The sequence below is a fragment of the Eubalaena glacialis genome, chromosome 14, assembly GCF_028564815.1.
Source record: "Eubalaena glacialis isolate mEubGla1 chromosome 14, mEubGla1.1.hap2.+ XY, whole genome shotgun sequence".
Taxonomy (NCBI): Eukaryota; Metazoa; Chordata; class Mammalia; order Artiodactyla; family Balaenidae; genus Eubalaena; species Eubalaena glacialis.
In genome coordinates this window covers 30,398,720-30,426,504 of record NC_083729.1, presented here as the reverse complement: position 1 = coordinate 30,426,504, position 27,785 = coordinate 30,398,720, and the positions used below count along the sequence as shown (strand labels likewise).

The window sequence follows — 27,785 nt, the reverse complement described above, 5'->3', positions numbered from 1 at the left end:
GCTAGATCTTTTGTTTTTTGTTTTTCTGGTTTTTTTTTTCCTGGGTTACCAGGCCCATGTCCATTCATTTCTGTGAGTTCCATAGCTGCTACTCAAATCTGGGCTTCCATCTCCCTTTGTCATATGCTTGCCTCCTCACTGATTATCCTTCTTGGAATCTTTTTCTCCCATCTCTTCCACCCCACTTTCATATTTATGTTTGCTCAGAGACCCTTGGGAACTACCCAGGGATCAGAGAATAAAATATAATCACCTTTGTCTGCTAAACTGGTACCTTCATAATTTGCCTTTTTTTCTGCCCTTTCGTTCTAGTTTCTCACTGCTCTAGTCAGACTAGTCATCTTGCTTTCCTTCCCGTGCTTTTTTCAGCCTCCATGTCTTCGCTCTTGCTAATCTCTTACATTAGAATTTCGTCCCTCTTCTTGTTCACCTGCACCAAACTTAGCTGCTTTAGAGGCCCAATTCAAGTTCTGTCTCTTCCATGAATTATCTTTAGAGTTACTCAGTCTATGATAGCCTTTCTCTTTGCTGACCACTACATCTGTACTATTATTTTATCATTTGATTAGGTGCTGCTTGTTACTTACCATTTTTCCTGTCTTCTCTCTCTAAGACTATAAGCACCATAAGATTAGCTTAATGGCAGATGTGTAATAAGAGTTCAACAAGTCTTTAAACGTAGGATAACAGTACTACTAATAATAGCATTTATTGAGTGATTACATGGACCAGCTCTGTTCTGAGTACTTTGCTGTATTAATTTATTAATCCTCATAAGAGTGAGGTTGGCACTCCTGTTATTCCCATTTTAGCAGTGAGGGAACTGAGGCAGAGAGATTAAGTTATCCTAAGTCAGAAAGCTAGGAGATGACAAAGCTGGGATATGAACTCAGGCATTCTGGCTCTAGAACTCACTCTTTTTTTTTTTAATTTTTTTTTTGATATGTACATATGTTGTTCATATCACCGCCATTTATTTATTTATTTATTTATTTATTTATTTGTGGCTGTGTTGGTGTGTTGGGTCTTCGTTTCTGTGCGAGGGCCCTCTCCAGTTGCGGCAAGTGGGGGCCACTCTTCATTGCGTTGCGCAGGCCCCTCACCATCGTGGCCCCTCCTGCTGCGGAGCACAGGCTCCAGACGCGTGGGCTCAGCAATTGCGGCTCATGGGCCCAGTTGCTCCACGGCATGCGGGATCCTCCCAGACCAGGGCTCGAACCCGTGTCCCCTGCACCGGCAGGCAGACTCCCAACCACTGCGCCACCAGGGAAGCCCTAGAACTCACTCTTAACCACTGTGTTGTAATGGGTCTTCTCAAAGTCAGCAGAGCAATCAGGATTGATTAGGTATTGATGTTGCCTCTTTAGAAACATGTTAACAGCAACAACAAAAAAGGATAACTTCTTTTTTAATGAAGTATACTAGCTGTGTATTTTCTTACTTGATTTTGTTAAAATCCAATTCTGAACTTCTCTTGCAGATGGTAGTTAGTATTGCTGAAGATCTCTTACGAACTGCTGCCCAAAATAGCAGGCTATCTTTACAGCGCACGCAAGCTGGATGGCTCTTACTTGGAGCACTTATGACTTTAGGTACAATTATATTTGAGTAGGATTTTATCTTATTCTATAACTGTCAGTAGACTGTAAAGAAATTTTGATTTAGAAGTATTCAACTTCACATTCTAGACTTTGAATGAAGTTAAAAAATGGTAATGATGTTTTTCTCATCATTTGGTATTAGATTTCTCTTTTTGGTAATTTCGGTTTATGTACATTTAGTGAGAAAGGTGTTAGCAAAGTTTCCCCTTTGCCATCAGAATAGCCATGGTCTAAATGATTAGCCTAGTATTAATGAAAAGAGATGAGAGTATGGGGCATATTCCATGCCCAAAGTAAAGACCAGTGACATGATTTTAGTAGAGTGATAAAGTCACACTTAAACGGCATCTCTCATTGGTGTTGCTTTCTTGGGGTTATCTTTATGCACTTCACTTTCCTAAGTGCTATGACAAATCTGAGATGCAGGCAAAGTTTAGCACTGTACATAGAACAGAAATACGTGTTATCATTGTGATAAGGTGTGTCCACTTTTTACTTCATGTGTTTGGCTTCTACTATAAAAAGTATGCGTGTGTGTGCTACAAAGTTACTCACTGCTTGATGCATCTACCTTTTGGAAATTAAACCTTGACCTCATTTTCTAAAGAAAATAAAAAGTGGTAACTTTTTTTTCTAGAAATTTATGTTGTGTGGTGTATGTTAAATGAATTCCTTAGCAATGGAAATATAGGTTCCTAGTTCTAAATATACTACTCCATAGAACTAAATTAACCATATAAATTGCCCTTAAAATGGAGTAGTAAATATATGTATGTGTTTGGGAGTGGGTGTACATGTTTATATACATATATAATATTTATAGAAAAGACATCATAAAATATGTCCCAGATATATTTTATCATTGATAGAATGTAATCCATCATTCTGAATATATTTGGGTAATTTCTTTTAGATGACTTTTTGTGGATTTGTTTTATGTTGGATGCTAAAAATATTGATAGTTTTTAGGTGAATTTTATTATGCTTTAATATATATTTTACTTACTGAATAAGAAACATTTTGAAAATGTTAATATTAGGGAGAAAGATACAGTGAAATGATAGATATTGTTAAAGCTTGTTTGGGGCTCTTTTCTTTGACTTTTGTTTGTAATGCTATATATACGTATGGTTTTGTGTTCTCATTTTCTCTGTCAGGACCATCTGTTGTTCGTTACCATCTGCCCAAGATGTTGTTATTGTGGCGAAATGTTTTCCCTCGTTCATTGAAGGAATTGGAGGCTGAGAAGGCCCGAGGCGATTCTTTTACCTGGCAGGTAACATTGGAAGGTCGTGCTGGAGCTTTATGTGGTAAGAACTGAAAGGACTGCACTTTCAGAATATTATTTTCTTACTAAAATATTTGTAAAGTGAAGGAAAATCATTACTTCAATTTTTTATTTTAATATATAATGATGAATCTGTACACTTTTAGATTTAGAAAGAAACTTTATAAGTAATCTATACCAGTTTACTAATTTTGTAATAAAAATGAAGCTGAGACTCTGAAAAGGAGGTTAGAGTTCATGATCAATTAGGAGCTGGAACCCAGGCGTCTTAATTCCCAGTTATTGCATTCTTCCACCTGAAGAAGCACTGGGTCACCAAGTAAAAAAGCCCAGTGCCTATTTAAAGGAAAAAGAAACAGGATTACCAAGGTTACTGAGTTTACAGTTAGTCTTTTCTTAATGGACAGATAGCTGTTTTCTCCCATCAAATCTGCAAAAGTTGATAACGTCTTTTAGATACCAGCATTTTAAAAAGTATGAAATAAAGTTGTTTTTGTTTGGGAGTCAGCAACTTACAGGAAAGGCTCAAGTTTTGTTTTATTTGGAAACTAGAATTACACAGAGTGACCCTGTCCTTTTTTGCTTTATCTGAGGGTGAAAAGTGCTTCTTTTTTCAAATTGTGGGAGACAGATGTACACTTAACCATAAGTGCCACAGGGCAAGGTGTTAGTTTTGTTCCCACACATCTAAGAGCTGTTTTAGTCTTAGCTCTACTGCTAAAGAGCCAATAAAGCTATTTCCTCTCACTGGGCCATTATGTCCACTGTTGGTTCTGTTCTGAAACAGCTTTTTTTGTAGTTATCTGAATTGTTGTGGGGTCATAGACTTCTGAATTCTCGCTCACAGAAATCTTTCTAACAGACATCTTCCCTCCCTCCATTTTTGCTGTCCACTCTTCTTCTAGCCTTTTCTAATGAGTTTTCTCTAAAGTTGCAATTGGTTCTTCTTTTGGTTTGACCTTGTTTTAGAACTTTATATTTTGTAATAATTAAAAATTTTAGGTACCTTTGTATAATTTTATAAATTTGTTCATCCTCACAAAAGCTGTTTCAGATATGTCTTTTTAAAATTTTTATCTAGCAATGAGGAGTTTTGTTGCACATTGTCCTGAACTCCTAACTGAAGATGTGATTAGAAAATTGATGACCCCTATTGAATGTGCCATGACTATGATGTCACAGTAAGTAGGCAATTAGGACACATTAACATCCAATTTTATATATTTATAAATAGCCATGTTTTGTAATTCCCTATAGTATCATATATGAAATGTACTAAATTTTATTTGTGTGAAGTGACTTTAAAAATTTCAGTAGTGGTGTGGATTGAAATAAAATTGTATTTTATTTATTTATTTTAATTATTATTTATTTATTTATTTTGGCTGCACCGGGTCTTAGTTAAGGCATGCGGGCTTCTTAATTGCAGCATGCAAGTTCTTAGATGCAGCATGCATGCGGGATCTAGTTCTCCGACCAGGGATCGAACCCCGGCCCCCTGCATTGTGAGCGTGGAGCCTTACCCACTGGACCACCAGGGAAGTCCCTAAAATTGTATTTTATAGTGTTTCTGTTACTAACAGTAAAAGTCACAAAATAAACTAAAAGAAAAATGTAATACTTGTCAATGTACTTTGACGGTACATTGATACATGGCTGGAAAAAAATGTAAGTAATGCTTATTCTAATAAGCTAATACTAATTATACTTTTGATATTTTAGCATTCCATCTGTAATTAAAGCCCACGGAGCTCATCTGAAAGCTAGTGCTGCAATGGTCCGTTTAAGACTTTATGATATCTTGGCGTTGTTACCTCCAAAAACTTATGAAGGTAAATAAAATTTGTGTATGTCTAATAAAAATTCTTCAGTATACCTTTGCAGTTCTTCACAATATCATAGAGTTCTGACCATGTAAAGGAAGGCAACCATTTTCCTTTTCTTCATACAGAGTAGCTAACACTTGTTGAGCACTACTGTGTTCCAGGTCCCGTTCTAAGCCCTTAACATGTATGAGCATCTTTGACTGTAACCACAACCGTATGAGGCTAAAATATAGCTTTCTTTAAAGATGAAGAATCTCAGGTACTTAGAGGTTGTGTAACTTGCACAAGTCTGGGAGGTAGTTAACTGGCAGAGCTTGGATTCAAACCCAGTTGGTTCATCTTCAGAGTCTATGCTTTTAATGACTATCCCAACTGTTATAATACAGCCAATAATTTAGGAATCTGGAGGGAGAATAGTAATGTACTTTTGCAGAAGTTAAATGTCATATAAAATATTAATATTCCAGTGCAACCATACCCAAGAATTTTGATATGCTCTGGTTCAGTGTTTGCACATCGTTAAGTAATTAATAGTAAATAATAATTATCATATTTAATATATTTAAAATAAAAAATCTTTATTTGAGTTTTTGATTACTTTAAATAATTTAGGCTAAAAGGCATAATACAATAACAAAAAAGGAAGTGCCATTATTGTGTATTAAAACCAGCGTTAAAATATTTAATACTGGTTTTTCTTAAAAGGGAACGGGGACTTAATTATTTTACTCCTGTTGAACATATTGCTGCTCTTGGTGGGCAGTGATTGTCATTTTCTTAAAAAGTATTCTCTTTAATCTGACCTGAAGTTCTGTTTTTTAGGCTCTTTCAATGCACTTCTTAGAGAACTGGTAGCAGAATTCACTTTGACTGACAACTCAGCCAACACAACTACTTCCCTCCTCAGATCCCTCTGCCACTATGATGATAGTGTTCTTCTTGGTTCCTGGCTTCAAGAAACTGATCATAAATCAATTGAAGACCAGGTAGTAAACTATAAAGTGAAGTGAAATACTAGCTTGATTGAAAAACAATGGTACTATTACACATTGTCATTTAAAAAGAAAATATTGTAGACTAAGGTTTAATTTTCATTTAGCTTTCTTAGACATTTACAGATACCTTCCTAGGGGTGGATAAATAGTGAAAAAAGGTAAACAGCAATAGTTAGAATTTGGTGAACTGTCTTTATTCAATATTCTGTGTATTTAGGTACCCTGTGGTTGCATTGGCAAAGATCAGTTTTGACTAGCTTTTTGGTTGTTGGTGTTTGTTTTGGTTTAGTTTATTTTGTGACAGGTTAGAGAGGAATAGGATTTAGTAGGTTGAAGATTTAGAACCTTTTTTGCCCACTGAATACATTATTTCTTATGTACTTTTTAAAAAGAGTTACTAAAAGCCGCTTTTAAAAAATTTTTTGTGGGTTTAAGTTATTCCTGACATTATTTTGCTTACACATTTTGAGGTGGGTACTGCAAAAATGTTTTAGAATGAACAAAACTTTTTTTAAAAATTGCATGAACTGTTGTGACTTTTTTTAATGGCCAAATTATATCTTTCTCTATTTAAAAATTTTCAGATTTAATCATTCTGTTCTTTCATTGTTACTTTTTCTCTTTCCTCCCCTGTTTTATTCGTCACGCCCAGTACTTGGTAAGTGAATTTCCCAAAGTGGATTTTGAATGATTTTTATGTCCTTCTTTTGCAGCTCCAGCCAAACAGTGCATCTGGAAGTGGGGCTCTGGAGCATGATCCATCTTCCATTTATTTACGAATACCTGCGGGAGAAGCTGTGCCTGGGCCTCTTCCCCTTGGAGTTTCAGTCATTGATGCTTCTGTGGCTCTTTTTGGTGTAGTGTTTCCTCATGTTTCTTTTAAACACCGGTTAGTATAAAGTCAATAAGGTGATTTTAGTTAAATATAAATTATTTTCAAGCAGTACATTTTCCCAACCAAGCTAACTCTTCAATAAGAAGAGTTTGAACAATAGTCTCCTAAATGTAATAAGTGGCACATAATAAATTGCATGCAAACTCCACATAATTTGAAACTGTTTTTAAAGTTTGACCCCATGTACTAGCATATGATATCCACTGTATTGTGGACTCGGTCTTAAACAACAAAATTTTCATTATAGTAGTTTGTTTGCCAGTTTATAAGTATAATTTATAATTGAGCATAAATCCTTCCAGTGAAATTTCCCTAGATTCCTTTGCCCCACCTCTTTTCTTTGTAGAAGAATCTGATATGACCTCATTCTCTTTAATCAGAATAGTCTCAAATGGCTGTGATTTGGGGAAGAGGGATAACTGTCTCATTTTAAAAATTTGAAACAATAAAACAACCAATTCACCTCTGATTTTTCACATTTAACAAAATTGACCAAAGCTAAGTCTTTTCAAAAAAATCTCCCAATTAGCTTCTAAAGATAGGACACGAGGTACTATTTTTTTCTATGTGTGAGAGTATTTTTTAAAAAGAAAAAAATTATGCCACATTTTAAGATTTCCAACTTAAAAATCTTCCACAGAGTATGAAATTAGAACACTCCCTAACACCATACACAAAAATAAACTCAAAATGGATTAAAGACCTAAGTGTAAGGCCAGACACTATCAAACTCTTAGAGGAAAACATAGGCAGAACACTCTATGACATAAATCACAGCAAGATCCTTTTTGACCCAGCTCCTAGAGAAATGGAAATAAAAACACAAATAAACAAATGGGACCTAATGAAACTTAAAAGCTTTTGCACAGCAAAGGAAACCATAAACAAGACCAAAAGACAACCTTCAGAATGGGAGAAAATATTTGCAAATGAAGCAACTGACAAAGGATTAATCTCCAAGATTTACAAGCAGCTCATGCAGCTCAATAACAAAAAAACGAACAACCCAATCCAAAAATGGGCAGAAGATCTAAATAGACATTTCTCCAAAGAAGATATACAGATTGCCAACAGACACGTGAAAGAATGCTCAACATCATTAATCATTAGAGAAATGCAAATCAAAACTACAATGAGGTATCATCTCACACCAGTCAGAATGGCCATCATCAAAAAATCTAGAAACAATAAATGCTGGAGAGGGTGTGGAGAAAAGGGAACACTCTTGCACTGTTGGTGGGAATGTAAATTGATACAGCCACTATGGAGAACAGTATGGAGGTTCCTTAAAAAACTAAAAATAGAACTACCATACGACCCAGCAATCCCACTACTGGGCATATACCCTGAGAAAACCATAATTCAGAAAGAGTCGTGTACCAAAATATTCATTGCAGCTCTGTTTACAATAGCCAGGACATGGAAGCAACCTAGGTGTCCATCATCGGATGAATGGATAAAGAAGATGTGGCACATATATACAATGGAATATTACTCAGCCATAAAAAGAAATGAAATGGAGGTATTTGTAATGAGGTGGATGGAGTTAGAGTCTGTCATACAGAGTGAAGTAAGTCAGAAAGAGAAAAAGAAATACAGTATGCTAACACATATATATGGAATCTAAGGAAAAAAAAAAAAAAAAAAAAAAGGTCATGAAGAACCTAGTGGCAAGATGGGAATAAAGACACAGACCTACTAGAGAATGGACTTGAGGATATGGGGAGGGGGAGGGGTGAGATGTGACAGGGTGAGAGAGTGTCATGGACATATATACACTACCAAATGTAAAATAGATAGCTAGTGGGAAGCAGCCGCATAGCACAGGGAGATCAGCTCGGTGCTTTGTGACCACCTAGAGGGGTGGGATAGGGAGGGTGGGAGGGAGGGAGATGCAAGAGGGAAGAGATATGGGAACATATGTATATGTATAACTGATTCACTTTGTTATAAAGCAGAAGCTAACACACCATTGTAAAGCAATTATACTTCAATAAAGATGTTTAAAAAAATAAAAAAAAAAATCTTCCACAGAGATGCGCAATTAATGATTGTTATTCAGGAAACCTTGAGCACCTACTCTGTGCCAGGCGCTTTGTTGCACATTGAAGACCACTGAAGTTATGACATTATTTTGCTGATTGAAACTTAATATTAGTCCCTTGTGTTGTGCCAGCTAGTAGTTCATGTCCGTATATTAATTCAGAAGGAGGAGATCCGGTTTAGACCAGGGAATGAAATGAAAAGAGATAGCGTGGGGCATTATTTGTTAAACAATCAGCTTATACCCTTCTTCTTATCTCTGTTTTTTGGGCCATGTTTGAATAAAAAGTATTGCTAATGTGGTCTTTATTCTATTGTTACAGATTACAGATGCTGGATCACTTTGCCGAATGTGTTAAACAAGCCAAAGGTGTTCGCCAGCAGGCTGTGCAGCTTAATATCTTTACAGCTGTTCTTAGTGCACTAAAGGTATTTACTTTTAAAACATAGCAAATATTCTGAACTAAGATTTTAATTAATACCTTTAATATAGTAATTCAGACATAACTAGACTATTACGTTTATATGTATAGCTCTGGATAACCGTGCTTTTATATTATTTCATTTAAATTACTAGAAACTTTATCTTAGGCTCATTGTAATTAAATAAGTATTTTGTATTTTAGTAATATTAAAATTCATATTTTGATTTGATACCTCAAATTTTACAAGTGCTGATAACATTCGGAATTTTCAAACATGTCTGACTAATGAAATTTGGTATTCTATTGAAGGCTAACTAGATAAAGCTTAAGTTTGATTTGTGGTTTAGACCATAAAGCAGGAGAGGCTATGTTTGTTATGTAGTTAAAAGAGTGCTGCATTTAGAGATTGTGTTCTGGTTTAGCTACTCAATAGGTTTCTGTCTTGTGTAGTTCCTTTAGCCTTTTTTAAACCTCAGATTCTACATGTATGAAGTGAAATAACAAATATTTTGCTTACCTCTCAGAGTTCATGTACTGTACTATGCAGCTTATAGCCTCTCATGATGTATTTGAAAAATCATATTATTCAGCACTAAGCTTATTATAAGATATCATTGCTTTAAAAGGGCAACAAGTACAAGTGTTTAAATGGGCATGAATTAAATCACATTTTGTAAACTTCAGGGAAAAGGAATGTAGGCATTGGTTATACAAATAAAGGTTTGTGCCATTTATATAATCATTAGTATATGCCCTTCTTAGAGACCATCAGCTACCAACATCTGTGTTTTTTAAAAAAGGAGTGGGGTGGTCATGGTTTCCCTCAGTGGTTGGAAGGTTGGTTAACAGCTGTAATACTGCTGTACAGTATGCGTTTCTTCATATATGTGCTCACTAATGCCTCTGCTGTAGTTAACATTTTCCCTAGGTACCATGACTTATATTTTTGTAAGTAATTTAAGTTCCAGGACAGTAAGTGTAACTAGAAGAGAGATATTAACATTTAGTATGATGAACATTCATACTGATTCAGTTCAACATTCAGTTACTGATTATTCTTACCTCATTTTGTCTTTAGGTATGTATTGGATATACTCTTTATGACATAATTATCGCCTCTGGCATTTTTATATAAATGTATCAAAGTTTCATGTTCATGAGGCCTTTTCCTTCCTTAAAGTTATAATGATAATTTTCAGTCAGTTAAATAACAGTTGATTTAATAATACAGTGTCCTTTATGTATAAAAACAACTTTTAAGTATTTGTCTTTGGATAGAGACGCTCCCAGGGATTGTTGGTTTTAGGGCTGATTCAACTATAACTATGTTATGTATCATGTTGTGAAATCCTGCTTAGGAAGGTGATTACTGTCAGTCTAACATGTATTAATTCTAAGCATAGTATATGCATGGGAAAGTTGGCTGAAGAAAATAATGTGTGAAGATATATGTATATTTACAAAGATTGCAGTCCTTTTTTTTTTTTTTTTTTTTTTTTAAAATAACCATAGGGCCTGGCTGAAAACAAAAGTACTTTAGGACCTGAGGAAGTTCGTAAATCTGCTCTGACACTAGTTATGGGGGCCCTTGACAACCCAAACCCCATCTTAAGATGTGCAGCAGGGGAAGCTCTTGGAAGAATGGCTCAGGTGGTTGGAGAAGCAACTTTCATTGCTAGAATGGCCCAATATAGCTTTGACAAGTAAGTGGGTCTCTCTATCAACAAGTAATTTTCTCTCATAGGCAAAGATGTCTTTTAAGTTATCAGTAATTATTAACTGGACTGTATATTTTCCACATGGTAGATACTTTCAGTGTGGTGCAGGTTTCTGTTTCAGCTCTTGAATGTTACATAAGAGAATCAAGAGGATTGTTAATGAGGGCGTCTCTCAGTTATGTGTTTGCTCTGAAGTCCTTTTCTCTTATCTCTGCCCTCCCACACCCCCCGCCATTATTCTTTCTGTTAATTTTCACTTTTTGGAATAAGCCATTCTTTGTCTAACTACTACCAAGTTTATCATTTCTTAAATTATCCCTGAAACGGGATACATTTAGCATTAGCTTTTAAGAATTTCTTGGCAATATTAATTTAAAAGAGTGATCTCAGAGATCCAAATAAGTATGTAAGATGATAAATGCAGTTATTAGTGACTGTTGATTGTTAATCAAGTACTTGAAGTAGAGCAGTTGAAAATCAAGAGTGGTCAAGAATTAACACTTGAGTTATGTAAATTAATCATTCTTAAGTATTGTATATTTTGAGGATTAATTGTACCAAACTATATCATAATTATTAACAGGAGAGAGGTTGGGAGAAGCAGTGGTTGTGAAGTAGTGGTTCGGAAGAAGTATTTTCTGAACTCTTGCGTATCTGAGGACGGCTGTCCTTGTCTTCACACACAGTGGCAGTTTGGCTGGTTTAGGATGATGCCCCAGTGTATTGTTTGACTCACTAAGGATAATATGAGCAGGCAGAATGTAGCTAAACTATTCCCAGACACTTAATCTTCTGCAGGATGACTTTGCTTATTTTCTAGCAATAGATTAATTTTGCCTTTTCCAAGTGTCTCTCATTAATCCTGAAATCAACTTTTGTTAAAGATTTTTTAAAAGTTAGAACCAGTCTTAGCTACCTGTTTCATGGTTTGTGCTCTGTTAATAATAGGTAAAATAAGAGTGTATTTCTTTGGAAAACTCTTGACTGGTTAATTTTTCTTTAGTTACAAGTGGTTTTAATTTATAAGTGCTTCAATACCTATAGGAGTATTTATTTTATACTTATTCTGGTAAAACACAAGGACATTTCATTCATATTCATACCTGTCTGGTTAATGGTTTGCAAGTGTTCTCAGTGCTTAGTTTCATTAGCTTTTCTAAATAATTTATTATGATCTGAAATTAATTATTACATAGATTTTGTTACCTGTTTTTTCACATTTTAAGTTATCTGAAATTGGGATTTGTCTTAAAATCTCTAAGAAATGTCATAATTGGCAGCATTTTTTTCTTTTACACTGTTATATAAAATGATGGTACATTAAGAGAAATCTGTGGTATCTTAGATTTGACAAAATCTGGTTCTATTTTGAAAAAGCTTCAATATCCTGCAGCTTCATTATATCAGACTGTTTTTTATCAACATTATCTCTTGCTGATATAATAGCCAACTATGAAAAGCCAAATCACCTATACATACAGATCTGTCAGCTGTTTTTGCACGTTAAAATCATATGCCATCTTAGCATTAAGACTGGAATCATTCCTATAAACCGTTCTCAGTTAATAGGGAGTAACTCAATTGCTTAAGACCCAGTTCAGATAAAAATAAAAACCATTACTGGTTAAATTAGTTTCCATTCAAATTGAAAATCACTCTGAGACCCCTGGGAAAGTATATATATGATATATTCTTGTATCTTAGATTACTTACTTTATTGAATAGATGACTATCACTGAGAAAATTGGCTCAGCTTTTTTTTAGCTCACTGAAATGAACTCTGAAAAATAACAATATGAAGGAAGCTTTCTAATCTGTATAAGGCTTTTTAGAATTCACAGGTTGCATTCATTCTTCTTTCATTCCTCAAAACAACTGCTATATAGGAGTAATGATAATGTTCATTTTACAGATGGAGAAACTGAGGCATAGAGAGAGAGAGATCACTATCCAAGGATATAGTATATTAGAAATACTGCTAAGGATGGACTTAGTTCACTTCCTTCATTACTACATTTCTTAACGTCTGTTCCATCGTGACAGCACTTAGAATTTTTCTTTCTTTGCTATAGGCAAACTGACCAGCCAGAGTCTTGGTGATGGTTTTTCATATCTTGGCTTTATTTCATTTTTATGAGTTTGTGACAGAAGTTTGATCATGGATGGCTTATTGAGAGTTATAATACAGTTTGAAAATGCAACCAAAGTTGCTTTCTAGCCTCCTTTGTTATTTTAGGAGTTTTGTTCTTAGTGGTATTTTAATGTTTTCTAATAGTAACTGACTATGTTGGTGCATGATTATGAGTCATAGTCTTTTTGTCTTATTTGTCTTTTATTTAAAACACCAATGGTAAAAATACATTTCAAATGGCTCTTGTCTTTTCAAGGAATAATTAATATTAAAAGCTGTGACGTTGTAGGTCCTCTTTCATATTTCTCTAAAGGTAGGCTTTCTTCCGTGAAATGTATGACTTTAACCAGTTTAAAGTAAATCTCTGACTCTTGTTAGTGAGTAGAGAAAGAAGTAATAAAGATTGCAATCTTTTCTGATTTCCAGAATAAATCCCTTTTATTGTGTGATTCATAAGCTTGTTATTGCCGTAGGGAAATAGAAAAAACAATCCCTGAAGCATAACTCTTTTCCAGATTGAAATCAGCTCGAGATGTTGTATCCAGAACTGGCCATTCTTTGGCTCTGGGCTGTTTGCATCGTTATGTTGGTGGTATCGGCTCAGGACAACATCTGAAGACCAGCGTCAGCATTTTATTGGCTCTAGCACAGGATGGGACATCCTCTGAAGTCCAGGTATAATATGGATTTGTTTATTATGAAATTTTTTTTTTGGATGAATTTATTTATTTATTTATTTATTTATTTATTTATTTACTTTGGCTGTGTTGGGTGTCATTGCTGCACGCGGGCTTTCTCTAGTTGTGGCGAGCAGGGGCTACTCTTTGTTGAGGTGTGCGGGCTTCTCATTGTGGTGGCTTCTCTTGTTGCAGAGCATGGGCTCTGGGTGTGCAGGCTTCAGTAGTTGCGGTGCGCAGGCTTCAGTAGTTGTGGCTCACGGGCTTAGTTGCTCCGCGGCATGTGGGATCTTCCCGGACCAGGGCTCGAACCCATGTCCCCTGCATTGGCAGGTGGATTCTTAACCACTGCACCACCAGGGAAGCCCTATTATGAAATTTTAAAATATTATTTTTAGGAAAATTATTTGTAAAAATAGTAATGATTCTGATGGGCTGTTAGGAAAAATGTCTTAGGGTCTTTCTCTGTCATTTTGCTTTATGAGTGTATAACAGGATTTTGTATCTGAACCTAATCCTAAAGTCTTTCTTATTCTGGGAGTTTAACCCATTCACAACATTCCTTGAAACATGGTTTCTTTTTATTATTTATTATCCTTTGTACATGTTTCCTCCTCTTTGTATTTCCTTACGTTTGTTGGATGATCAAATTTCTTTTAATAACAGTCTTCTCTCTCTTCTCTAATACCCTAACCCAGGTACAGTGTTGTTGGCTGAATCTTCAGGTGTACTCCTTGAATTTCTTTTTTTCTCTCTCCTTAGATATTTTATACAAAAATAGGTATAACTACAATAAGAGGCAAGAACTTCACGTGTGTGAAAATATCCTATACTCTTGATTTGCCATTTCCCAGTGATGCACCTAAAAATATTGAGTGTATGAAACCAATAGCATTCAACTCGCCAGCTTCATATTGGGACTCAGAAGCTGGAAGAGACAAGTTTAATTGCCATTACTACCTGTCATTAGTTTGTTAATAAATGGGTTCCTTCACCATAAGAAAAGAATGCAAAATCCACCAGAGACTTCTTAGTCTGCAGGCTTAGTTTGCCTTTGACTTCTTGGTAAAGGTTTCCAGCTGTGTAAAGCACAAAAGTCCCAAAAGGACTAAAATCAAAAATGAAGTAATGTTGCTCCTAAAGAGGTGCTATGCTGTTTTTTTTTAATGCTGTTTCCACAGTAATCTGGAAGAAAAGAACACAACTGTGAAATTGTTTTACCTAAGAAGTTGTTGCTTTCTTCTTTTATGTCAACGAGTAGGTGCTAGTTTTCTTTCCTTTGTCTTCACCTTTTTCTCAACCCTCTCTTGCTTTTATTTCTTAAAACCACACTCCTGTAAGTGACTGCTTCACATGATTCTTTTTCTATGACATGACATCTTACTGTAATGTGGACCACTTATATTCCCTCAGAGCTTCTGTTTCAGCTCACATCTGCACAAGAATAGTATGGTAGCATTCTTCAGTTTTCTCTAAAGTCTCTTCTGTTATAAGAATCCTAACTCAAAAATTATACTTCCCAGTCAAATTATTGTATACATATATTTAGTTGTAATTACTAGAGATTTAGTCTTCAATAATGTTTTCTTTTTTGTATCCTCAACTCCTGTCTTGAGATCTTTGTTCTTATTTTATTTTTACTTGATAGGAAAACTTCCTTTAGCAATAATAATCTTAGAAAGGGTCGTTGACTGGTGTGCTTTCTGATTCCTTGCATATCTAAAAAAAAAAGGCTTTATTCTGTCTTCAAATTTGAATGGTATTTGGGTTGGGTATACTGTTCCTGGCACACAGTCCTTTTTTTCATTATTCGTAAATGTTTCAGTATTTTTTGTGTTGCGTGTAAGAGGCTAATAGTAGCTTAATTTTTTGAGTTAAATTTCCATAAATATTAACATCTCAGTTTTTCATCAGCTATCTATAAAAACTTTCAAATATGTTCTTTAAGAAGTAAAAGATAACATATAAGCCAATAATCAAAACAACTGATGTGCAAATACTCTATTTAAAGTTTCTCTGCAGTGTGGCTTTGAATATTCAGATATAAAACTTTAATGATGCATTCATTTTCTTCTTTTACACAGCGCATATATTTCACACGCCCAAAAGACATTGGTTTGTGTAATAAATTTCTGAATTAATGATGCTTATGGACATCATAGCTATCTTTTTCCCCATCTTTTTATTGCTAAGAAACTTATCTGAAATAGGTCTGTATGTTTGTAACCTAATATTTTGGTTTCACAGTGTGTAAGGATTTTTCTCTTTATCCTTGCAGCTTAGAAATTTCATCAAGTTCTATATAAGTTTATCTTTTCTTTTTCTCTTTCTGGTACTTATTTATATATTGAGTCTCTTGTCTTTATCCTCATTATTTTAATTTTTTTGTATTTTCACTGTGGGTTACAGGATAATCTTCCATTTGAACTTCAAGGTAATGATTTTTGTATTTAACAATAATTCTTTTTTTTCCAGTTTTCTACTGAACAATTTAATATAAATACTGGGTGTGTGTTTGTTTTTTTAAAACACTTCTAGAATCTCCTTTGTGCTTTAATTATTTGCCTTAAAAATCCTTATGATAGTTTTATTAAAATACTTTCTTTTGTTTCTTCCATTAATTTTTTTCTCCAGAATGTGTATTCTGGTTTTCCTCCCTCAAGCTGTTATATCCCTATTACTTTTGTCAATAGGTGTGGTTTCTACACATAACTGTCCAACTCAGGTTGCTAAATTCCCTAGGATTGGAGTAGATTGACAGGTAATAGAAATTAAGGTATGGATTTTTTTTCTACCATGTTGGTAAGTTGGGAAACTTCTCTGTTGAGACCTCTCTGTCCTCAGCCCAGTAGTGCAGCTCTCCTTTGGGGCTGCCAACAGCAAAAATAAAAGGTTCGTTCTTTAACAGGTGGATGTGGGTAGCTTAAAGGACTTTGCGTTTTCTTAAGCCTGTGCTGATTACAGTACATTGCTCTAGGTTAGTTTTGCAAATACTATTAACCACTAAGATTATTTGTGCTTAGTAAACAAAAATTTGGGCCTGAAATGGTTTGATGCACTTGAGGAACTGTTTTGTGAATGTCATTGCTCGAGAAATAGATCTGAGTACAGAACATTGTTTTATTTCAGACTAGTTTCTTAGTAAAACTCCAACAATACAGGCAATAAAGATATATTTGATGTCCATAGCAACCACTAAACCAAACACTTATTATATCAGTCATTGTTTTTTGGAAGTATGAAATACATGTACATTATAACAGAAAAATGAGTTCATCAACAAAACTTTTTTTCTGACACTCAAAGCCACACTACAGAGAAACTGTAGACATAGCATTGTACATCAGTGGCTTTGGTTATTAGCTACTTGTAGCTTATGTGCTACCTTTTATTTCTTAAGGAATGTATTCCTGGATTATTGATTAAAAACTATGATGTTGGTGTTTATGAAAATTTAAGTTAAATATCAATTCAGTATACTCTATTACTTACAATAAAATAAAATCATATTTTATTCCAGACTTGGTCCCTTCATTCACTTGCTCTGATAGTGGATTCTAGTGGCCCAATGTATCGTGGATATGTGGAGCCAACATTATCTCTAGTTCTTACCTTGCTGTTGACAGTTCCACCCTCCCATACAGAAGTTCATCAGTGTTTGGGTAGATGTTTGGGTGCTATAATAACTACTGTTGGCCCTGAACTACAAGGTGAGTAAATTCATCTTAAACTAAAGGGACTAGACAGATAATTACTGTCTTTCAACTTCCTGAATGTCACCATAATGTTGCCTGAAGAAATCTTGTAATAATAATAATAATAATTACTATGTATTGAATGCTTGCAATTTACTGAACACCTGGAGCTCTGCTTTTTACATGTGCTATTTTATTTAATCCCTGCAACAAACCTGTGATGTGAAGGTGATTTTTGAAGTTATGAGCAGAGAAAACATCTAAGTGAAATGTTACCTGGAGCCCCTTGAAGTCAAAGATAAAAGTGGAGTTCCTTTGGCCTGGAGTGCCATACAATTGTCTTCATGGACTTTAGCTTCACTTTTTTTTTTAACTCTAAGGAAGATAATATTATCTAGTTTTTCTCTGAGGAAGTAAGCTCAGAGAAGATAAGTAACTCAGCTAAGGAGTAGCAGATTTGTGATCCTAAGGCCCATATTCTTACCATGCACTTCCACTGAAATAATTCTACTAATGGTTAAATTAAACACTCAGGTAAGAAAATTACTGTGAATTTATGCAAAATATATAAGCCACTTTCAGAGCATTCCTTTTTTTCCCCTACCATTTATTAAATCTTTCAATGGATCAAGCTTTTTAAATTTATTTTTATTTATTTATTTTTGACTGTGTTGGGTCTTCATTTCTGTGCGAGGGCTTTCTCTAGTTGCGGCAAGCGGGGGCGACTCTTCATCGCGGTGCGCGGGCCTCTCACTTTCGCGGCCTCTCTTGTTGCGGAGCACAGGCTCCAGACGCGCAGGCTCAGTAGTTGTGGCTCACGGGCCTAGTTGCTCCGCGGCATGTGGGATCTTCCCAGACCAGGGCTTGAACCCGTGTCCCCTGCATTGGCAGGCAGATTCTCAACCAAGGCGCCACCAGGGAAGCCCTGGATCAAGCTTTTCATTTATATTACCTCACTTAATTCTGACAGCAGTCCTGATAAAGGTATATCTCTCTGTTTTACAGATGAAATACTGAGGCTGAGAGAGGTCCAAGGTTATATATATATATATATATATATATATATATATATATATATATATATATATATATATATATATGTATGTATAGCCAATGAGTAGTTGGAATCAGAGGTGAAGCTCAGATAAATTTCCTTTGCCTGTATTCTTAATCAGTATGCTATATGTTGCCTCCATTCGGACAGATATTTAAAAAAAAGACGGAAGTGAAAAAAGAAAAGATCTTAAGGATGAATGGTAGGAGTTGAAAAAATGTGTTTTAGACATGTCTCTATCTTGGACTCAGTGTCCTCTTTGAGAAAAGTTGATAGTTCTTTCTTCCAGTGAATATCACAAGGATGAAGAGAGAATAAATATGTGCCTTTGATTAAGTGTAGGTGTTTACCAAGTACTTTCTGATGAGGCAGTGTGTATTTCAGACTAGAATGTGACTCTTGTGTGAGTCTATGATTTCCTTGTTTGGTCTCTGTTGTATAAAAAATTATTTTGCATTGGTAAAAATTTTAAAGCACTTATATTTGGCAATTAAGACATTTTAATCTAGACAGTATATAATACTGCAATTTATTTTTCCTACCTTTGTAAAAATTGCCATTAATCTTTTTTTTTTTTTTTTTAAGAAGTAAAACTTTATTCAGAGATGAGCCATTAATCTTGTTAGGAAAATAGGATTTGTCGTTATTATATAATAGATGTGGTATTATTGTTTGAACAGAGAATCAAATACAACAATGATGGGTTTAAAAGAGAATATAGTTTATCAGGGGATAAATGTAAAGCTAGCTAAATCTAAGAAAGATGCATTATCATCATTCATAAGCAGTTGTGTTTTGAAATCATTTGTATGGATTTTGCAGAATTTTTGTTTTCAAAACAGTCTGAATAGTAATCAGAAATATTTATTTATCTTAAAAGTGACTCCTTTTTTTATTTTGATGAAGTATAGTTGACATGCAATATTATATTCGTTTCAGGTGTACAACTGACATTTATATGTATTATGAATTGATCACCACATTACGTCTAATAACCATCTGTCACTGTGTAAAGTTATTATATTATTCACTGTATTCCCTATGCTGTACATTACATCCTTTCAAAAGTGACTTCCTGGGGAATTCCCCGGTGGTCCAGAGGTTGTTAGGACTCCTAGTTCTCGCTGCTAGGGGCCCGGGTTGGATCCCTGGTCGGGGAACTAAGATCCCGCAAGCCGTGCAGCGTGGCCAAAAAAATAGAATAGAATAAAATCTTCCTTTTTTAAAGTTGGCTTTCAAGGAAAGGAATTTCTGGGATGACTTTCTTATAACAGGGGATAAGCAGGATAGGCAGATTAACTGTGGCCCATGGGCTGAATCTGCTCAGATGCCTGGGTTTTGGTCCTTTTTTTTTTTAAGAGCCCATGAGGTAAGAATGGTTTTAACATTTTTAAATGGTTATATAGGCACTTACATAATAGAGTAGTGTGGATTTTGCCTCTTGGCTAGCACAGTAAAAAATATTTACTTCTGGCCCTTTAAAGAAAAGTTTGCTGACTCCTGTTCTGTAGGATTTTATTTGCTTCATAAAATGTATGCTGTCAAAATGTAAGGGGAAAAAAAGTAAGGGCATTTCTTATAGTGATTATTGGTTTAACAATTGCAGTACCAAACCTAACCATAGAGCAAACATACTAGTTAATGTTACTTCAACAGTTATTCTTTTTTTTTAAATTGAAGTACAGTTGATTTACAGTGTTGTATTAATTTCAGGTGTACTTTTTTGTTTGTTTGTTTAGAAAGAGGGGTTATTTAGAAGATAATTATTTTCTAGGGATATTTTTGGTGCTACTAATAAAGTCATTGTACTTTATGTTCTCTTTGACTTTGCTTCTAGGGAATGGAGCAACAATATCCACAATCCGCTCTTCTTGTTTGGTGGGTTGTGCAATAACCCAGGACCATTCAGACTCTCTCGTGCAGGCAGCTGCCATATCTTGCCTTCAGCAGCTTCACATGTTTGCACCACGACATGTCAATCTATCTAGTCTCGTTCCTAGCCTTTGTGTAAGTATAAAGCTATTTCATTCATTGATTTAATTAGGGAGCCCCAAATTTGTTTCCCAAAAGATCAGACTAGGCCAAAACAAAAAACATGTTTCCTGGGCTGTGCATTATAGAGTTTCAGCTTAGTAGTCATTTTATGACTATTCATTTTATTCACTGATTTTCTTTTTCACCCTTTAAGAAATATTTTAATGAACTGTTTATTTCTTGGCTAAGAATGTATCATATTTTCAGTCTTTCCCACTCAGAATTTTTTTTCCTAAAGTTTGCTTGTTAACTTCTGAGGATCTGTTACTATCATCACAGTTGTTAATTGACTCACTGAACAAATATTTATTGAGAGGTTGCTATATGTCAGGAACTGTGCAAAGTACTAGGGATACATTTGTGGATGAGACAAGATGACGCCTCTGTCATAATGGAGTTTATAGTTTAAAGGGAATATGGTCAACAATGATTATTTACAAATAAGTGCTAGAAGAGGCTACAGGAGAGCATATAACAGGGGAGCCTATCATAACCCAGGCATTCAGAAAAGATTTCCCTGAAAAAATGGTATGTAAGGTGTGAACTGTAGGTAGGATAAATAGGAGTTAGTTTGGGGAAAAGCGTGACGTTAGAGTAACAGCACTTATTTTTAGGCAGAGGGAAAAATATGTGAAAGGCCCTGAGATGAAAAGGAGGATATGCATTTAAGGAACCTTTTAGTCAGTGTGGTTAGGGCTAAGAGAGAAGAGGGGGAGGTGGGTCATAGGGTCACAAGATGAAGCTGGACAATTAGCCAGGTGACACATCTTGCAGACTTTCTAGATATGTTAAAACTTTGGACTTTATTCTGCAAGCGATTGGGAACCATTAGAAGGAATTCCACAGGAGAGTAACATGATCAGATTTGCACTTTTTACATTTCATTGTTGCTGCAGAGTGGCGAATGGACTCTACAGGGTAGGAATTGTGGTCTAGGGATGGAGAGGAAAATGACTTTTCCAAGTTAGTAGCAATGGGAATGGGGAAAAATAGATGGATTTGAGTGATATTTAGGAAAAAGGATTGATAGAATTTGTTGATTAATTAGGGGATAGAGGAAGGATGTGACCCAGGTTTCTGACTTGAGCAAAGTAATATAATTTCCTGATATTGGCAACACTGGAATAGGAGAAGGTCTGAAAGAGTGGATATCATTAATTCAGTTTTAGACATTTGAATAGTTACATGGACCTGGAGCTCGGAAAAGAGAAGTCTGGTTGGAGAGATTAACTTGGGAGGCATGAGCATTTAGATGGTAAAGACATAGGAGTAGATGAGATCACCAGGGAGAGAGTGCTGAATGAGGAACCCAGCATATAAAATTTAGGAAAGGTAGAAGAGTCAGCAAAAAACATGAAAGAGCAGTCAGAGAGTTAAAAAGGAAAATAGAGGTTGTGGTGTTCACAGATGCCAGCTGGAGTAGCAGAGTGGTCAGCCATATCAAATATTGTCAAGAGATCAAATGAGATGACAGCTACAGTGTGTCCTTTGACTTTTGTCACATGGTGTCCTTAGCAAGAGCTAATCTGGTAGAGTGGTACAAACGGAAGCCCAAATATACCGGGTTAAATATGGAATATGAACAGGAACTTCTTTCCAGAAGTTTGACTGTAAAGGAGAGGACAGAGGATAGACAATAGGTCAAGTGGGTGATGGGGTCAAAAGAGATGCTTTTACTTCTACAGTAGTGAGAAGAGTGAGCGTGTTTATATGTTGACAAGATGGAGCCAGTAGGGTGGGAGAGTTAAAGGTGTAGGACAGAGAGGGAATAGTTAATCCTCCAAGGTTTCCAGTGGCATAGTTTCCAGGACACAAGTAGGGGGGTATCTCTTCCAGTGCAAAATGAAGAAAGGAGGAGAGGATGAGTGTAGACACAGGTGGGTTTTGGATTTGGTGACTGGAAGTTGAGGGAGTTATTATATAATGACTGGTACTTTCTTAATCAAGTAATAGGGAAGATCAAGTTCTGCGAATGAGGGAGCAAAGAGGAGGATCAGAGGTTTGAGGAGAATGGGATGTGGGAGATGGAAGTAACTGCAGAAATAAAAGATTCTGTGATAGTTCCGAGGGTTCAGTAGACGTTAGTGACCCTCTTCACTGGTGGGAAGGAGATGGCATGGCAGATAAAGATGAGACAGAGGGCCACTCAAGTGGCTAACTTGTTTGCACATTGCCAAATGCCCTTCGAGCTGTATTCATTACCAAATCTTTGACACTCTCTAAAAATCAGTCCACACGTGGATTCATCCAAATTAGTGAAATCAGTGATGATTTTTATCAATTTCATGTTCGTCTCTACTCAGTCATTGCCACCAGAAATGGCCATATCATGTGATACCATGTGTAATACCTAACACAAATGAAATATTTTTTTCAGCAAATGTATTAAGAGGTAAGTTTCACCATAGTAATCTTTATTAAATGATCTGAAAGTATTAAAATGTATCTAATGATAGAACTGATCAAAATGTGTTTTTGAAAGAACAACCACCACTCTGAATGAGTGTTATTTCCCTCCTAGCAAGTGGGTGCTTTTTATACCTTGTGACCAGCCATTCTGCTGTGCAGATTTATTCCACACATGGCATTTACATCATCTGGGAAAATTATAGGAGATGTCAGCGAGAGGAAGACTTGAGCTGAATGCCCATGTCGTCAGTGACAGAGCAGGGATATCCAGTTGACCATGATATAAGTATATGGCAGGCACAGAAGGGATAGGATAGCAAGGTGACATAAAGTTTAAATAACAGAGCTTTTTATAGGAAGGTAGAGGTCTTAATGTAGGAGCAAGCAGCACACAAATTCCTAAGGTTTGTGGAATGTAAGAAAAAAAAGAAGCTTCTTCAGAAAACAATGAGGCATAATCTACAAAAAGTTGAAAGTATGCATACAGTATAACCCAGCAACTCCACTCTAAAGTAAATACCTGACAGAAATGCATGCACATGTGTGCCAAAAAACATGTACAGGAATGTTCATTGCTTGGTTATTCATACTAGCCAAAAACCAGAAACAACCTAAGTGTCCACCAATCAGCAGAGTGGATAAATAGTGATATAATTCTTCAATAAAACATTACACAACAATAAAAATGAATGAACTGTTACATAGAATCACATGGATGAATCTCACAGACATACTGCTAAAAAGAAACCAGACACAGAAGAGAACAGACTTCATGGTTCCATTTATATAAAATCCAAGAGCAAAGCTAAACCAAGCTATACTGATGGATGTCACAGTAGATTGTGATTATATCTAAGCAGCTAGGAAGTCTGCATGAAGCCACATATATTTTTCAAATTTAATATGGTTTATTCCTGACATTTTGTGGATTTTACCAGGAAGTGTCAAGGGAAAGTTTTCAAACAAATACAACTTTGTTGTTACCTGGTTTACAGTGGCTGCAAGACACCATTAATGATAATTTTGCATCTCTAATATCAGAGATGTTAAAATGGGGTGGGAGAGTATACCTCAGAATCGTTGAAATTGAGTTTTTGAAAACACTTTGTAAACCTTAAAATGTTTTATTTCTTTCACTTTGATTCTGCTAGTCAGCGTTTGTTGAGTGTATTTTCTTAGCTATAATTCTATTTAGTTGTAATTAAATTTATGGTGTTCTGCTTCATATATATTTAATCCTTTGATCTTACCACAGTTGTGTAAGATAGAGGTAAGGTGGACATTGTCCCCATTGTACAGATAAAAAGGCAGAAACTCCGAGATACTTGTTCTTCCCATCTCATATGATCATGCTTAACTTTTCTAATTATAGGATATTTGCAAGTTCCAAAACGTCTTTATTTTCAGGAAGAGATGTGAAAAAAAAAATATTCTGTTGAAAAAAATCTGATCTGCCAGTTTTCTCTCCTCAGTTATATTTTCTTTTTTTAATACTTGGCATAATTTCATGGGCTGTGAGTTTTACACAAAAATAAGTTACAAATGCTATATTAAGAGCATAAAAATATATTATCTAGCAGTGTGAAGGAGTTACGTATTCCACATCACTTATTTATTATTTTATTTCCCCCCCCATCATTTCTGGATGAGATTATTTCTAAAATATATTACTTACTCCCTTGCTTAAAAAGCAGCATATGGAACATAATTTAATATTTTCTCAATGAGTCAGATTTATAGTAATAGTGATAACAGCTAACATTTATTGAGCAATTACCATGTGTCATCCACTGTTCTAAGTAAAATACTTATTTTAACTTATTTTATTTTCACTATATTCCTGTGAAGAATTACTATCCCCATTTCACATGGGCAGACAAGGCACAGAGAGGTTAAGTAACTTGTCTAATCACACAGGAGTAAGTGCAGAGCCAAGATTCAAATCCAGTCTGGCACCTGGAGCCTGAGCGCTTAATTATTATGCAGTACTGCCTCTTATACTTTACTTCATGTATTAGAGTGTACTATATTGATTCTTTCACGAACTTGTGAGATTAAAAAAAATGCTATACCGAAAGGATCCATTTTGCAGTTCTTTTCAGATATTTATGTTTGCTTGATTTTGGTTTTTTATTTTACTATACACCCCCCTTTGCTTTCAGTTCTTACTGTGTGTTCTGCCCGCTAACTGTTCATTCACTACAGTTAATCTCTGTGAACTTAAAAAATTTCATTGACAGAATTTAGTACGACCATGTGTAAAATAAGATGTGCAAAAGATCTTTCTGGATTTTTATCTAAGTATATTGTATGATCTTTAGTGCCCAAGTCTTGGGGCAGTTATTTTATAGGCTACTAAAATATTCTTTATATATTTTATTGGTATTACTGTTTTTTGAAAAGGCCATTATTTGGCTATATCTTAAACAACTGAGGTGGTTAAATGGAGAGCCTCTTCACAAGTAAGGTGTTCATATATATTCATTAGGCAAGTGAGATTACAGCTTTTTTAAAGAAAAGTCTAAAACTGTTATGGTTTACAGGTTCACTTATGTAGTTCCCATTTGTTACTTCGACGAGCAGCTGTGGCATGTCTCCGGCAGCTTGCACAAAGAGAAGCAGCTGAAGTATGCGAATATGCCATGAGCCTAGCAAAAAATGCAGGGGACAAAGAGAGCAGTGGTGCTAGTAAGTTATATTATTGGTCAATATTCTTTTTGTTTAAGTATTTTAACATTTCAAATGAGTATTACTTATTAAATAACATTTTTGCATTGAAATATGGTCAATTTTCTTATTCTTTTAGGTAAAATAAAACTGTTATCACTTTTAAAATTCCCATGTAGTTTTCCTGGTAACTTTACATTTTTACCTTTTTTAAAATTTCATAGCTTAAAAAAATTTTTTGTAGCATTTAGTATCAGGACACTTCTGCCATCCCTTGAGAATGTTTTAGCTGTATAAGGGATGACTAACTCTAAGGATATTGCCTTGTATCATTAATAGGCTTCTGAAAAGAGAAATTATCTATTTTAGGGTTACCTGAAAGCTTCCAGTCTTTGACAGTAGTTAACATTTTATGATGTAACTTTTCCTTGAAGAAGGTAAGACCAAAGTAACCAGTAAAACTGTGAAATGTCAGTAGATAGATGTTTGGGTAACGAAAGGTGGATCTTCGCTTTCTTCAGTTCTTTTTGCTTTGGGGAGAGTTTTAAGTATAGCTTGAATTTGTAGCTGGTCTTCTGATTCTAGGGATAGGTGGTTTGGGAACTTTTTCAGAGCTTGACAGAGATTTCCCCTATTGTGAGAGAAAAGTTTTACTTATAAGAGCTTCCTAATGCATAGAAGTTGCTTGGATACTAAGAAGCAACATACCAAAATAACTTCAGTTTTAGCATAGTGTAATAAGAGCTCTATTAACAAGCATACTGTACTGTAGAATGTAAAAGAAGTTTATTATAAAAGTCTAACAGTAAACATTACTGCTTTTTGGAGAGAAAACATAGCACCAAAAGTAGTTACAGAATTCTCCTAAATAAATGTAAAAGTTCAAAACTTCTAGATGTCAGTCACCATAATCAAAATTGAAAGAGACAAACTAAGAGAGGGATAGTTTCAAAATATGCTTATTGTATTAAAATGTGCGCATTTATATTTTAATATTTTTAAAGCTTTTACAAATTAGTGTGCCAGGGGGCCTAAGACCACCCCCAGGTTTGATGATTTGCTAGGACTCAGCGTATAGTCACGCTTATGGCTGTGATTTATTACAGCAAAAGGATACAAGGCAAAATCAGCAAAGGGAGAGGATAAATGGAGTGAAGTTTAGAGCAAACCAGGCACAAGCTTCCAAGAGTCCACTCCCCATGGAGTCACACATCAAGGAGTTGTGACAACACATATGAAATGTTGTCTGCTAGCAAATCTTGCTAGACACTCAATGCCCAAGATTTTTATTGGGGACTGGTCAAACAGGCATGGTCTGCCTAGCATATACCAAAAGTTCAGACTCTCAGAAGGAAAGCAGATGTTCAACATAAACTATATTGTTGGTACAGATTATTTAGGCACAGTAAGCCACTTTTATCAGGAAATGATGGGAACCCTCCTGAAACCCAATTCCCGTAATATCAGGCCTTAATAGGGTAGTCTCGGACCTGCTATGGTAACTCTTTTATGCATCTGTAAAAATCATGAGAGCACACAAAAGAGGTGTTTTATCAAAGGAGAAATATCAACATATGAAATACCTTTAACCTCTAGTGATTAAATAGTTGCAAGTTAATACAATCATAAGATAGCATTTTTCTTCTATAAAACTGACCGATAATAAAATAATGATTTTAACCAGTGTTGGGGGAGATATGAATAAAAGAGAAATTTCTTATACTGCTGATAGAAATGTAAAGTCATACAGCTTTTCTGGAGGATTTTTTTGTCAGTATATCCTCAAAGTTTTCAAACTGTGCTTACCCTGTGACCTAGCAATTCCTTTTTTAGGAATTCATCCTCAGTGGTTAATCAGTTAACGTACTCCTAACTCAATGGTTTGCTATGTAGCCATGAAAATTCACGTAGTGGAAGTAAAATTCTTCATACGGGAAAATATTCACTATATACTGCTAAGTGAAAAATAGGCCTCTGTGCCTAATCTGTCCGTAATGTTCCCTCCTTGGAACCTTCCCTTTCCTACTGTCTTTGAATTCCCCTCACTGTGGATATTTTCTGCAAACCTCCCCTTATTCTGTCTTTGGAGTGACTCAGTTTTAAAAAGCCACTTTTCAGCCCTCATCCCTCTTTATCACTCTCTTCAAGGTTCAGAGGGCTTTGGACTTCGGGGAGCCTAATAGTATTCATTCTTAAAGGCTGCCAGTTGTTCTACTCCTACTGTTTATAAGAATAAAATGATTTTCAGATAAAGCAAGAAATTTAACTACTATTTCATAACAACTTTTGATTGGGCAGGATTTTCCCAATTTTTAAATAAACTTGT

General features: G+C 35.3%; 1 protein-coding gene across 2 annotated transcripts in view; it reads left to right on the top strand.

Annotated features, from left to right (window-relative positions):
- The window catches only part of HEATR5B (HEAT repeat containing 5B), a 95,348-nt gene that overhangs the window by 29,631 nt on the left and 37,932 nt on the right, over positions 1-27,785 (top strand). For both annotated transcript variants that reach the window (XM_061210773.1, XM_061210774.1), the window contains 12 exons: positions 1,481-1,592; positions 2,760-2,912; positions 3,972-4,071; positions 4,613-4,722; positions 5,539-5,702; positions 6,425-6,600; positions 8,973-9,078; positions 10,587-10,777; positions 13,439-13,598; positions 17,121-17,310; positions 20,187-20,356; positions 25,336-25,480. In XM_061210773.1, coding sequence (XP_061066756.1) covers positions 1,481-1,592; positions 2,760-2,912; positions 3,972-4,071; positions 4,613-4,722; positions 5,539-5,702; positions 6,425-6,600; positions 8,973-9,078; positions 10,587-10,777; positions 13,439-13,598; positions 17,121-17,310; positions 20,187-20,356; positions 25,336-25,480 — 1,777 coding nt within the window. The remainder of the gene's footprint in view (positions 1-1,480; positions 1,593-2,759; positions 2,913-3,971; positions 4,072-4,612; positions 4,723-5,538; positions 5,703-6,424; positions 6,601-8,972; positions 9,079-10,586; positions 10,778-13,438; positions 13,599-17,120; positions 17,311-20,186; positions 20,357-25,335; positions 25,481-27,785) is intronic.